The 14,645-nt window shown below is 44.5% G+C and overlaps 1 protein-coding gene across 1 annotated transcript in view; it reads right to left on the minus strand.

Annotated features, from left to right (window-relative positions):
* The window catches only part of PLEKHG4B (pleckstrin homology and RhoGEF domain containing G4B), a 78,909-nt gene that overhangs the window by 34,736 nt on the left and 29,528 nt on the right, over positions 1-14,645 (minus strand). Inside the window, exon 3 of the mRNA XM_047077370.1 lies at positions 184-1,357. Coding sequence (XP_046933326.1) covers positions 184-1,357 — 1,174 coding nt within the window. The remainder of the gene's footprint in view (positions 1-183; positions 1,358-14,645) is intronic.

A 14,645-nucleotide genomic window follows, 5' to 3' on the forward strand; every position in this document is an offset into this window, starting at 1 on the left:
ACGGGGCACACACAAACATTGTTTTCAACAGTCGATATGGATGTGGACACAGGCTTCTCCTGTGTCAGTGACCAGAGAAAAGTTACAGCATGGAGTGGGAGAAGGGAAGAGGGGAAGGGGTGGGGGAGGGATGTGGCAGCTGGGTTAGGGAGGAGCAGGAAGGGTCAGGGTTGGGGCCGTTACCTGGACTCTCCCCTGTGGTGCAGGAGGGGCCGCTGGAGCCTGCACTTCTGGTCCCCTCGGCTTGTCCTCCTAAAAGACCTCCAGGCCTGTTGCTGAGTGAGTGGTGGGAGGCCCGCCGGGCCTCACCTCGGGAGCTCCTGAAGGACCTGTCACAGGACCGAGACCGCCTGGGAAGGGTGCTCCTAGCGGCTCCTGGATGGCTTTCCTGACTTGAGATCTCCCCGTGGTCTCCCCAGAGGCTGGGGGTCTCCTTCTGGGTTCGGCTGGCTGCTGCCCCAGCCCCTATGGTCTCGGAGCTGCAGGCCTCATCCCCAAGGGACTCTTCGGAACTGGAGCCCAGGGGCATGGGGTTCCGCAGGGCCTCCATATAGGACTTCCTAAACCAACGTCTGGCCTCCGTGCAGGCTGGGTCCCTGGGTGACTGCCTTCTGGAGCTTGGGCTGCCCATGTCCTCACGGACAGTGAGGGCCTGGGGACCGTCTCTTTTGTCTGTGGGGTCCAGGCTCTCTCCTGGTCCTTCCCACAAGCCTGGCTCTGAGGGCCCAACCCCTACAAGGCCTCCGTCAGAGCTCCAGAACGTGCTTCTAGGGTTTTCCCACCCAGCCCTTCCTGCGGAAGGCTGGTGGATGGGCTGGTCACTGCCGGGTTGCCCACCACAGTGGGGCAGGGTGGGGGTGTCACTGGGAGGGGTACTCTCATGGGGACGAGTGCTGGCCATGACTGGTGCTGGGGCCAGAGCTTTGGAGGCACTTCTAGGTGGTGGCTGCTCAGGCCTGGGGCAGCTGCGGTGGGGCAGGGCGGTCCTGAATGTTGGGACAAAGATGGGGTCTGTGACACTGCTCCATGGGGTGCGGAAGACGGCGGAGCCTGAGGTCAGCAAGCAGTTTTGCAAGGGGACACCGTTCCGCTCCCCGTTCAGCTGTTCCAGGAACTCTCCTGTGAAGACGCAGCTGTACATGGCCTCAGGGACAGTAACTTCTTCTGAGCCCCGTCCAAGCTGAGAGAGGCATTTTAAAACCAGTCTGGCTGACTGCTTCCCCACTGATGTGACCTGTAGATAGAAGTCCCCAGGCCTGAGCCTAACTCCGCGGAGGGATGCCAGCTGCACCACGACCTTCTCATGGATGCACAGTGGCCAGCCTTCATGGAAGAAGATGAGGCCTGTGTACCTGGCCTGGGATGAGAGAGGGAGGGAAGGAGGTTAGACCTTCGTGGTAGCTCCTCGTGGGAGGCTGGAGGGAGGTGGGCAATAGGACAGGAGGGAGGAAGCCACTGGAGGAGCCACCCAGGCAGTCCTACCACAAGCAGCCTGGGGGCTCTGGGCCAAGTCTCTCCTAGGAGCCGTCCCCACCTGGGGAAGGGTCTGGGCCCTCACAAGCTCAGCACACCAGCCCCTGGTCTAAGCTTCACAGCATTTCTGGCTCTCCTGGGTGCCCACAAGCAGCCCCCCCGAGAGCAGGGCTACTTCTGGAATCACAGGGTCAGGGGCACAGTGAGGGGGTGCCAGGACCCACAGGGACACCAACAATATCGGCTGCAATATCCCACCGAATACAGTGGATCCTTCTACTTATTTGAAGGAGTCCATGAAGTTTACAACACAGCTGTAGACTATGTAGGTGAGTTCCCAAGCACATCTTTGGAAAGAACTTGCTGTAGAAAAGGTTTCGATGGCAGGACGGATAAGACACAGGCAAACACAGGCAGCGTCTGGCATGGGCAAGAGAGTGTTTGGCAGTTTGGGGAACAAGGGGTGGGACCCCCAATGTATCAGTAGCTGCAGCTCACACCCTGACAGGGGAGCACACTCTTTGGTACCGGTTGTTACAATACACTTTGCTTCTCCCCACTCCAGCACTGATGTATTGCACATACATTATTACAATAATCGAGAAGATGAAAAAGAAGTGATCTCATTCTGATATATCTTGAGGTTTTTTTACTTTTTTTTTTTTTTTTACCTTGTCCACGCAGGACACAACTTCTCTAAACTGCAGTAACAATGTACATGTAACTTAATGTTCCAGTTTGTAGTCATCCTTAGCCAACATTTCTCCATGTTCCTCTTTCATAGTGGCCATGCTGGTGGTGACTTCCTGTTCTCTGTGGGAAATCTACAGGGCTTCTCTTCCTTCCTTATTTCTTTCCTTCCTTCCTTCCTTCCTTCCTTCCTTCCTTCCTTCCTTCCTTCCTTTCCTCCATGGGAAATCTACAGGGCTTTGCTTCTTTTCTTTCTTTCCTTTTCTCTTCTCTTTTCTTCTTTCTTTTTAGTAGGCTTCACACCCAGTGCAAAACCCAACACAGGGCCTGAACTCACAACTCTGAGATCAACACCTGAGCTGAGATCAAGAGTCAGACATTTAACCACCTGAGCCACCCAGGTGGTTATCTGTTTCTATTATAAATAAGAAATGCAAGCAACATTTCCATGATACCATTTCTTGTTCCTTTATTTTTTAATCTTCTTAAAATGTTTATTTATTTTTGAGAGAGAGACAGAGCGCAAGCAGGGGAGGGGGGGAATGAGTGTCTTTCATGATTCTTGGCAGTATGACCAATTTGTCATCAAAAGACACATTGTCAGCAGTGATAAGTCACTTTACCAAGATTCAGTAGGACAAGGCTTTTAAAAAAATTATTTTAATGTTTTTGATTTACTTTTGAGAGAGAGAGAGAGAGAGAGAGAATGAGCGGGGAAGGGGCAGAGAGAGGGAGACACAGAGTCCAAAGCAGGCTCCAGGCTCTAAGCCGTCAGCACAGAGTCCGACACGGGGACCAAACTCCTGAACCACGAGATCATGACCCGAGCCAAAGTCAGATGCTTAACTGGCTGAGCCACCCAGGCTCCCCAGGACAAGCCTTTACATTGAGGAATCTTTTTCTAAACTAGTATACATACTGTGGAATATTGTTTTAATTTGTACTTATGTGATAGTCAAGCCAACACTGTTTTCGATATTTGTTTTTTCTGTAAATTTTCTGTATGTCTTTTTGTTCCTTTTATGAATTGTGGCCTTGTTTTTGCCTTCTTAGTTGCTGTCAGGTTTGTAAAAAAATTGACAATTTTTTTTTCTACCCACCATTAGCAAATGTTTGTGTTATGTGTCTATTAGGCACTCATATTTGTCCTAGTTTACTTGCTTTATAGTTATGTTTCTTTCCTCCCTATAGAGGCTTAAATTTTATACAAGTTGAATTTCTTGACTTTTTTGTGGTATCTTTTGTCACCTTAAAACTTAGAGTTTGATGTCTTACTGAAGGTTGCCTTTCGCATTTATGTTAGTTTTCCTAAGAGTTGAGGTTTACAAAATACTTAATGTTTTCATACACCTGGAGTTGGAAATTGTACCTTAAATACACTGGTATATTCTTTTTTTAGATTTTTTTAAAAAACGTTTAGTTATTTTTGAAAGAGAAAGCTTGAGAAGGGGAGGGGCAGAGACAAAGGGAACCTGAGCTGGCAGCACTGAGCCAGTTGTGGGGCTCAAACCCACAAACCGTGAGATCATGACCTAAGCCGGACGCTTGACCAACTGAGCCACTCAGGCTCCCCCACACTGGTGTATTCCTAAGAGTGAAGGCCTCATTAAGCAGGTCCTTGCCATGTACTCACACTGGGTCGCCAGAAGGGGGAGGCATTGTCCAACCTCCAGGAGCCACAGCCTGGGAGGAAGGTGAGGGTCTGGTGCAGACACAGCTAGTATTTACTGAGCACCTGCCAGGTACCCTCACACCTGTGGCCCCATTTAATTAAAAATTAAGATTTTTCAGGGGCACCTGGGTGGCTCAGTTGGTTGAGCATCCGACTTCAGCTCAGGTCATGATCTCATGGTTTGTGAGTTCAAGCCCCGCGTCAGGCTCTGTGCTGCCAGCTCAGGGCCTGGAGCCTGATTTGGATTCTGTGTCTCCCTCTTTCTCCGCTCCTCCCCTGTTGGCGCTCTGTCTCTCTCTCAAAAGTGAATAAAGATTAATTATTTTTTTAAATTAAGATTTTCAGATTGGAAAAATAATACTCGTGCATTGCAGAAACTGGAGGATTCAGAAAAAACAAAACAACAATCCCAACACCAACCCCCAGAAGTCAGAATTGTTGACATTTATGTGTGTTTCATTTCGTTATTTTTTCCTGTGTATTTTTTCAAATGTTGACAGAGAGAGAGAGAGCACGCGCGCGCGTGAGAACAAACAGGAGCCAGGCAGAGAGATAGAGAGAGTGAGAGAGGGAGAATCCTAAGCAGGCTCCATGCTGCAAGCACAGAGCCCAACATGGGGCTCGAACCCATGAACCAGCTGAAACAAAGAATCGAACACGTAACTGACTGAGCCACCCAGGTGCCCCTTTTCCCGTGTATGTTAATGGCTGAGATCACATCACAAAAATACAGCAGTGCATGGTAATTTTATCACCTAATGGTATTTCATCAGCCTCTCCTGTGCTATGAGAAACTCTTCGCCCAGACCACTTCAATGCTGCATATTTATTTTCCCCCAATTTTGCTCTGACAAATTAAAATACCATGCCCACTGTTGGGCCTGGAGGCCCACCTGGGTGTCACATGCTTCTGTGGAATCGGAGGCCATGGAGCAGGTTGATGGGTGTGGCCATGGCATGGGCTGGAGCCAGTGCCCACCAATCTGGGTGGCCACAGGTGTGGCCAGTGTCCTTGCTATATGGTCAGCACCCACCTCACGCTGGACACGAAGATCCAGGACAACATCCAGCCCTGTGGTCAGCAGCAGTGAGATTCCCAAGGACCACTTTCTCCCAAGGAGAGAAGTCCAACCTGAGCTGTGGCCTAAAGGTATGCAGCTGGGGTCAGTGGTGTGAGCCCCAGGAATGAGCTTCATGACAGAAAGTTCTGGAAGCAGAGGGTCCAAGGCCGACCATCACTGGTAGCTGACCCCTTCCCGGGGGGCCTGAGCAGACTCAAGGTGGGGAGTATGGGAGGACTGTGCAGCCCTCACACCCCAGCCCTGTCACTCCCCCTCCTGGCATGAAAACAGCTCCACTGCCCAGACCCCAAAGGGCACTGCCAGGGAGAAACCGCCGAGGCTGGATGCAGATGTGAAACAACAGCCCTGGCAGATGTGCTTCCCTCTGTCGGGTGGCTGGGCAGGGGATAAAATGTGCCAAGTATGTGTTGCTGGCATCTTCTGTCTCTGCAGTGGGATGTAGTAGCTGTGGAATGGCCTTGAGCAGCTGTGATAGCAGTAGTCATCTTTAACCAACACTGAGTGAAGGCCAACAACACGCTAAGCACTTTGCATCCATGATGGCATTGAACCCTTACTTCACGAGAAGATATGCTGGTTGGGACTCATCAGCTGCAGGTGATAAGATGCCTGCTGAATCTTGGCTAAATGATGGAGAGGAGGAATTCTCTCACTGCAGAGTGTGAAGGACAAAAGCCCCATGGTTGGAGCAGAGGCTCACAGACACCGAGAACTGGGTGCTTTCTCTTTCACAGCCTTCCATGTACGTGTGTTTCATTCTGATGCTGGTTACTGCATGGTCCTGGGATGACTTCCCCAGCCTAGTGGTCACACCCTTATACCCAATGTCTCAAGCAGGGAAAAGTAGCTTCCTGTGTATTGTCTTTCCTACGGGAGTATGTTCTCATAAATATTCCTGCCCCCAGCAGACTTCTCTTTATCTATCATAGGCCATAAAGGAGCCAGTGATTTCCCCCGGTTACAAGGAAGGCTTGGAAAGTGGATGTCTCTGTAGTGGGAGGCAGCAAAAGACAAGGGTTGGGAAAGACCATAAGCTAGACAGTCAAGTGTCTGCTCAGGCAGGTACTGTTACTACCTTGTCTATAGATGAACAGAATCAAAGACCAGAGAGATGAAAAGATGGCTTGCCTAGGTCTTTACAGAGTTTGTAGTGGCAGAACCCACATCATTCCTCTCACAGAGCCTGCGATCCTAACCCCTGTCCAGTACCACTTGGCAGGGACACCCAGGCAGCCGTCCACAATTCAGGCTGATAAATGGTGAGCACCAAGTGCTGTGATGACACAGAGGACAGAGAATCTTCTTGGGCACGGCCATGGGGAGTGAGCTGGAGAGGAGAGCTGTGGTTGCACTGGCCTTTGAAAGGTAAGTAGAACTTCCACCAGGTGCAGGGGAAATGGCACGAGGGGGACAGGCCCCAGGATGAATGAAAGTGGGTGATGGGACAGTGCATGCTGGGTGGATTAATCAAGACTCTTTGGGTTGTCAGATGAATTTGTCTTGTGTCACTGGGAAGCCTGGAGGAGAGGGGCTTCAGACCTAGTCCAAGTAGGGGGCTTAAACATGTCACTGGGGCTGTTTCTCTCCCTTGCCCCACTTGGCTTCACTGTGCAGACAGGCTGGGTCAAGATGCAAATCCTCCTGATACATAAACCCAGTGGAAAGAGGGTATCTTGTCTTCAATATCTTTATTCAAGTTCCAGGGAAGACTCCGACTGGGCGTCTCAGTCCTTCCAAGCTGCTCTAACAAAAATACTATAGATTGGGTAGCTTATAAACACAGAAATGTCTTTCTCACTATCCTGTAGCCTGGAAAGTCCAGGATCAAGCTATTGGCATTTTTGTTGTCTGGTCAGGACCAGCTGCCTGGTTCACAGATGACCAACTTTTTGCTATGTCCTCACACATGTCAGAAGGGGCAAGGGCGTGCTCTCTAGGACCTCCTTTATAATGGCATGGATGGGATGGACCAAATCGCTTCTTAATTCTATCTTAATTCTATCTATCCACTTCTTAATTCTATCACATATGGAAAACATACAAATTTTGTGGGGGACACAAACATTCAGTCTATAGCAGTAGGTCATGTGCCAATCCCTGAAGGTGTTGTCTGAAGGTGGGATAAAGGGTGAACACGGAGAGCCACAGCCTTTCCAGAATAGTGGAGCATCATGGCAGCATGGTGGAGAGGTACCTCCTAAATGATAAGGCAGAGATGCCGAGCATACAACATATATCCATTCGTACATCTGCAATCTGTGGTAGATGCCTTCAACTTCGGTACTTTAATTTCCTCAGTTGAAAAACTGACTAATTTCTCCACCACAATTTGTTGAAAAAACTGTCCTTACCCTCTGAATGGTCTTGGCATCCTTGTCAAACATCATTTGACCATATACGTGATGATTTATTTCTGGGCTCTCTACTCTGTTCCATTGGTCTATATGTTTGTCTTATGGCAGTGCCACATTATTTTAATTACTGCAGCTTTGTAATGAGTTTTAAAAATCAGGAAATGTGAGTCTTCCAACCTTGTTCTTCTTCAAGATTCCTTTGGCTACTTGGACTCCCTTGAGATTCCATAGGAATTTTAGGATGGATATTTCTATTACTGCAAAAAACACTGGTGTGGTTTTGATAGAGACCACATTGACTCTGCAGATCACTTTGGGTAATACTGCCATCTTCACAGTATTAAATCTTCCAGTCCGTGAACATGGATGTCTTTCCATATCTTAGGTCTTCTTTTCTTTCTCAAGCAACGTTTTGTAGTTTTCAATATGCAAGTCTTTCACCTCTTTATTACTACATATTTTATTCCTTTGGAAGCTATTGTAAATCTTCTTTTAGTTTACTCCTTTTTAGTTTACTTTTCAGATTGTTCATCATTAGTATGTAGAAACACACTGAATTGTGTGTACTTTTGTATCCTGCAACTTTGCAGAAGTTGTTTATTAGTTCCAACAATTTTTTTTGTGTGGAATCTTTAGGGTTTTCTACATATAAGATCACATCATTTGTGAACAGAGATAGTTTTACTTCTTCCTTTCTGAATTGGATGTCTTTAATTTCTTTTTCTTGCCTGATTGCTCTGGCTAGAACTTCTAGGAAGTGGGCATCCTTGTCTTATTCCTGATCTTAGAGGAAACCCTTTTAATCTTTCACCACCGAGTATGAATTAGCTGTGGGTTTTTCCATACATGGCCTTTCTTCTGTTGAGGCAGTTTCTTTCCATTCTTAGTTTAAGTGGTTTTATCATGAAACAATGTTGAATTTTGTCCAAATGGGTTTTTTTTGTAATAACTGAAATGATGAGAAGAAGTTTCTTCAGGTTGAACTTGTGGGGGATTTGACTATAATTTCACAATAATGCATATGCCACGAACAAGGAAATTATGGCAATATTATTCCAAAGTAGAATGTATATCAAAGGTTTGAAAAGGAAACAAGGAACACCATTCTTCTTGGCCCCAACACAGTCCATAATTCTGAGATTCTCCTTGGGCAAATCTACCAAGGTTTTGATTATAAATCTTTTGCAGCCAAATTAGATAGATGTTATAAATCTTCTAGTAATGTTCTGAATAGATCCAGTTCCAGGTTGCAAGGAGCAATTCTTTATCTCATTTCAACATCTTCTCTAAATGGTGTGCTCAGAACATTCACAGTGTGTCAAGAAAGAAGCATCAGAACCAAAGTGTTTTTTTTTATTATTATTCAAAAGGAAGTCCGTGGGTTTCACTGTTTATGAGCTGCAGTTCAGCTGCTATAAAAACATAAGCAGGGTCCTTTTTTTTGTATTTATTTATTTTGAGAGAGAGAGAGAGGGAGGGGCAGAGAGAATCCCAAGGAGGCTCTGCACTGTCAGTACAGAGCCGGAATGTAAGGCTCAAACTCAAGAACTGTGACATCATGACCTGAGCTGAAATCAGGAGTCAGACGCTTAACCAACTGAGACACTCAGGCACCCTGGGTCCTTCTTTATAACAGGCTTTCAACAGCAGTCCAGGAACCTGAATTTCTCTAGATCAGTAGCAGGTTTTCAATTATAATAGATGTACCACAGCAGTTACTACAGTACTCCAAAAAGCTCAGCTTCACTCTCCGACTTGGAAAACTTAAAATAGAACAAAACTTCTATGGTCCTTTGGAAAAGCCAGAAGGAGAACTTGGTTGTAGATTAAATGTGAGAAGTGAGGCTGAGCCTCCCTGGGTCTTTGATGACTCCCCAGCCCATTGTTTCATGGAGACTATGTACTGTCCACTTGTCCTGGGCCTGAATGGACACAGAGGGATGAGCTTCCCTCTCTGTGTGTCCATGGAACCTTGTCCTCAATGTTTGCTGTCATGGCCCTGTACCCCTGGTCCTGGGGCTGACCCCAGGTGGTCCACACAGCAACCTACCATTAGGAACCAGAGACAGCTGAGAGTATTTGCAGACCAACTGCCTTCTCAAATGGTGAATGTGCAGTGGTCAGGCCACTAGATGGTCTTCAATATGCCCTCAGCCTTAACTCTGTACACAGTCTGGCTGCCATATGCACCTCCATTTACCTCGGCCTTGTGGGTTTTTTTTAATTTTTTTTAAATGTTTATTCATTTTTTTAATTTAAATGTTTTTATTTGTGTCTTCATATACTTGAAGTGTATTTCTTTTTTTTAATTTTTAAATTTTATTTTTTTAAATTTACATCCAAATTAGTTATCATATAGTGTAACAATGATTTCAGGAGTCGATTCCTTAATGCCCCTTACCCATTCAGCCCATCCCCCCTCCCACAACCCCTCCAGCAACCCTCTGTTTGTTCTCCATATTTAAGAGTCTTCATTTTTGAGAGAGAGAGACAGAGAGAGACAGAGAATGGGTGGGGGAGGGGCAGAGAGAGAGGGAAACACAGAATCTGAAGCAGGCTCCAGGCTCCAAGCTGTCAGCACAGAGCCTGATGTGGGACTCAAACCCATGAACCACGAGATCATGACCTGAGCCAAAGTTGGACGCTCAACCGCCTGAGCCATCCAGGCTCCCCAGTTTCATTTTTGATTTTAGTAATTAGGGGATATTTCTAAAATTAGGAAAGTAGAACATGCACAACTGGCCTTTTTCCGTACTCACAGGTCTACCACAGCACAGGCATGCTGACATCACCGCATGTCCCCTTGTCATGGTTTTACAAGTACATGTTAAAAAACTGATGCAAGGGGTGCCTGGGTGGCTTAGTCGGTTGAGCGTCTGACTTTGCTCAGGTCACGATCTCATGGCTCGTGAGTTCAAGCCCCGCATCAGGCTCTGTGCTGATAGCTCGGAGCCTGGAGCCTGCTTCGGATTCTGTGTCTCACTCTCTCTTTGCCCCTCCCCTACTCATGCTCTGTCTCTCTCTATCAAAAATAAATAAACAGGGGCGCCTGGGTGGCGCAGTCGGTTAAACGTCCGACTTCAGCCAGGTCACGATCTCGCGGTCCGTGAGTTCGAGCCCCGCGTCAGGCTCTGGGCTGACGGCTCAGAGCCTGGAGCCTGTTTCCGATTCTGTGTCTCCCTCTCTCTCTGCCCCTCCCCCGTTCATGCTCTGTCTCTCTCTGTCCCAAAAATAAATAAACGTTGAAAAAAAGAAATTTAAACAAAAATAAATAAACATTCAAAAAAAAACTGATATACACCACTTTTTGGCTTCATATTATAATAATTTCCTCATGTATTTTTTAAAAACTTCTTTCAAAACAATTTTAACCTGTGTATAACAGTCCATCATATTTATACACTATTAATTTAACCATTCCCCTAACATTTATTTCCATTTTTTAACTATTGTAAGTAATGTCACAACATGTACTGTTATGAATAAATCTGGTCCTGTATTTTAGATCCTTTGCTGTGGTCTAAGATATCTGATTCTAACTGTGTGTGACACTATAGTGTCCACACATATTTCCACGAATATGACAAGAGTTTCAGATAGTCTATCGTACTGAATTCTCCCTGCTCTGAATATTAATCTTTATATTTTTCTGCTTGTCAGTAAGCAAAAACCTGTCTTGTCATGTACCTGGTGCCTCTCTGACCACCAAGAGGCTGGGTTTCCCCAGAGTTTCTGTGGGCAAGTAGTGCCTCTTCTGGACATTGCCTCTCCAAGGCTGACTTTTATACAGGACTTAGTATTTTACTTATGTCTATGGGTTCTCTGCAAACACGATGTAAGAAACAGCTTTTATTTGGCTGTTCATTGGCTTCTGAAACACAGATTTACTAGATGTTTCTGCCATCAATCTATCAGTTTCCTTTTTGCGACCTTGAGCCTGAGAAGTCAGTCCCCTCCCCTCTCTGTGTTTCACCCTAACTCATAGACAAAAGCCTCTGCTGGTGTTTTCCTAAGTGGCCTGCACAGTGCTAGGTGACCGCTCACCACACCCCTGAGACCTGCCCCCCCTCCCTGCGACTCCCATGCTGACCGCATTGTTCACAGTCCCTCTGGCTCTGGGTGATCAGGACTGGTAGCTGGTCTGTCAGAGCAGGCCATCACTATAAAAGAATGGCCATACACACTCAGAATGTTTTATTTTTGCTTTAAATATGTAAATGCACATTCCTGAACCTCCATCCCTTAGAGGTTTGTCCCTCCCAGTGCTCTCCCTCAGCCCCAGGTGAGCTCTCATGGCTCCTTTACGGTTAATCCCACGTTACTAGATGATAGTTCTCTACACTAAGCTCCCTGAGGTAGATTTCTGTGTGGGTCAGTCTCTTCATGGGACTCTAACAGGCACAGAGACCCATCTTTTCTCTGCTGACCTGGGGGCTCTACTGTCTCCCCTGGGTTGGCCACAGTCATGTTGCTGTGTCTCACAGCACCTCTCAAATGGAGCGAGAACATAAAGACAGTAGGCAAAGAATATGGATGGAGAACTCTTCCGGATTTCCCCCCAAATATCCCAGTCTCTCAGGTGTCTTGCTCATACCTAATGTGATGGCACCTTTTTGTAAGACTTTAGGGAGTCTCTGCTGAACATTCAACTCGTTTTCACAGAAAAAGCTATCCCTCTTTATTTCTGCATTCATATTTAATCAGTTTAGGGTTCAATTAAATTGGATTTAATTAGCTCTTCTTTTCCTACCTTAAGGTGGAAATTTAGGTAAGTGATATCAGACTTCCTCCACAAAACTACATATTAGTTTAAACTATATTATACATTAAGCATTGCTTTAGTTGTATGTAAACATTTCTGCACATTGTGTTTTCATTATGATTCAGTTCCAATAATTTTCCTTGTGATTTCTCTAAGTCATGGGTTCTTTCGAAATGTGTTATTTGATTTCCAAAAATTTGGGAGTTTCTACTTATTTGTTGTTATTTAATTCTGATGATAGCATTGTGGTTACAAAAAAATACTTTATTTCTGCCCTTTCAAATTTGTGAAATTGTATTTTTTTAGAGACCTACAGCATGTTGTCTATCTTGAAAAAATTTCATGTGCACTGGAAAGAATGTGTGTTCTGCATTTGTTGGATGTAATGTTCTATAAATGTCAAATAGGTCAGTGTGTTAGGTGTTGTTCGGATCTTTTATATCCTTATTGATTTTTTTTTACTGATCATTTTATCAATTTTTGACAGAAGTACATGAAAATTTCCATTAAGTGTTGCCAGTTGTTTGTCTTAATGTACTCAGAAGCTCTCTTACTAGGTATTCTGTTGATAAATGGAGGCTTTTATCACTATGAATTGTCCTGTCCCCATGTGTCTCCTGTGACTCTGTCAGAGACCTAACTTGTCTGACAGAAAGATCATCACCTCACCTACTCATACTTAATGGCATATCTTTTTCCATTCTTTTTCTTTCACCCTTTGTATGTGTTTATATTTTAAAGGGCATTCCTTATAACCAGCATTTAGTTGGTCTTGCCTTTTTCTCAGCCTGAGTCGGGCAATATTTGCTTTCAGTTGGATTTTTTAGTTCATTTAAGTACGTTGAAAATAATTACAAATATGGTTGGATTAAATCTGTCATCTTCACATCTGTCATCTGTTCATCTATTTGCCTATCTGTTTCTTTGTTCTTCCTTTTATCCTCTCTTCTGTGTTTTGGATTCCATTTATCTCCTCTACTGATTTTTCGGTTATACCTCTTCGTGTTGCTTTCGGTAGTTGCTCTCAAGACTACAACATGCGTCTTTATTCAAGTAACATTTTGTTACTTTAAAACAATGTAAGAACCTAGAGTAGTACAATTCAATTTACTCCCTCCCACATTTTGTGCTTTTGTCATATATTTTAAAAAATCTTATTTAAATTCCAGTTAGTTAACATACAGTGTAATATTAGTTTCAGGTGTACAATTTAGTGATTCAACCCTCCCATACAATACCCAGGGTTCATCACAAGTGCACTCCTTCATCCCCATCACCTATTTGACTCCTCCCCTACTCACCTCTCCTCTGGTAGCCATCAGTGTGTTCTCTATAGTTAAGTGTGCTCTCTATAGTTCTTGGTTGGTCTCTCTTTTTTCTCTTTGCTCATTTGTTTAAATTCTTCATATGAGTGAGATCATATGGTATTTGTCTTTCTCTGACTTAGTTTGCTCAGCATTACACTGTCTAGCTCCTTCCATGTTGTTGCAAATTGTAAGATTTTATTTTTATGGCTGAGTAATATTCCAGTGTGTGTGTGTGTGTGTGTGTGTGTGTGTGTGTGTCCCACATCTGCTTTACCCATTCATCTATCAGTGGACACTTGGGTTGCTTCCATAGTTTGGCTATTGTTAATAATGCCGCAATAAACATAGGGTGCACACATCCCTTTGAATTAATGTTTTCATATTCTTTGGGTAAACCACACAGTAGTGTGATTACTGGATCATAGGGTAGTTCCCTTTTTAACTTTTTGAGGAACCTCCATACTGTTTTCCAGAGTGGCTGCACCGGTTTGCATTCCCACCAACAGCGCATGAGGGTTTCCCTTTCTCCAAATCCTTGCCAGCACATGTTGTTTCTTGGGTTGTTGATTTTAGCCAATCTCACAGGTATGAGGTGATATCTCATTATAGTTATGATTTGCATTTCCCTGATGATCAGTGATGTTGAACATCTTTTCATGTACCTGTTAGCCATCTGTATGTCTTCTTTGAAGAAATGTATGTTCATTAATTCTGACCATTTTTAATCAGAATATTTTTTTGGTGTTGATTTATATAAATTATTTATATATTTTAGATATTAAACTCTTATTGGATATATAATTTGTAAAATATCTTCTGCCATTAGGTTGTCTTTTACTTTTGTTGATTGTTTCATATGCTGTGCAGAAGCTTTTTATTTTGGTGTAGTCCCAATAGTTTTTTTTGTTTTTTTTTTTTTTTGCTTTTGTTTGCCTTGCCTCAGGAGACATATCTAAAAAAATGTTGCTATGGCCAGTGTCAAGAGAAATTACTGCCTGTGCTCGCTTATAGGACTTTTAATGGTTTCAGGTCTCACATACAGGGTCAGGGCCAGACAGCTTCACAGGCAAATTCTACCAAACATGTAAAGAAGAGTTAATACCTATTTTTCTCCAATTATTCCCAAAAATAGAAGAGGAAGGAAAACTCCCAAATTCATTCTATGAGGCCAACATTACTGATTCCAAAACCAGATAGAGATACAATAGCAAAAAAAGAGAGCTAAAGGCCAATATCTCTAATGAACACAGATGCAAAACTCCTCAACAAAGTACTAGCAAACAAAATCCAACAATATGTTAAAAA

Source organism: Lynx rufus, unplaced genomic scaffold (genome assembly GCF_022079265.1).
Source record: "Lynx rufus isolate CCGP_SWC_20201006 ecotype Redwood Valley unplaced genomic scaffold, mLynRuf1.p SCAF_1, whole genome shotgun sequence".
In the NCBI taxonomy this organism is placed as follows: domain Eukaryota; kingdom Metazoa; phylum Chordata; class Mammalia; order Carnivora; family Felidae; genus Lynx; species Lynx rufus.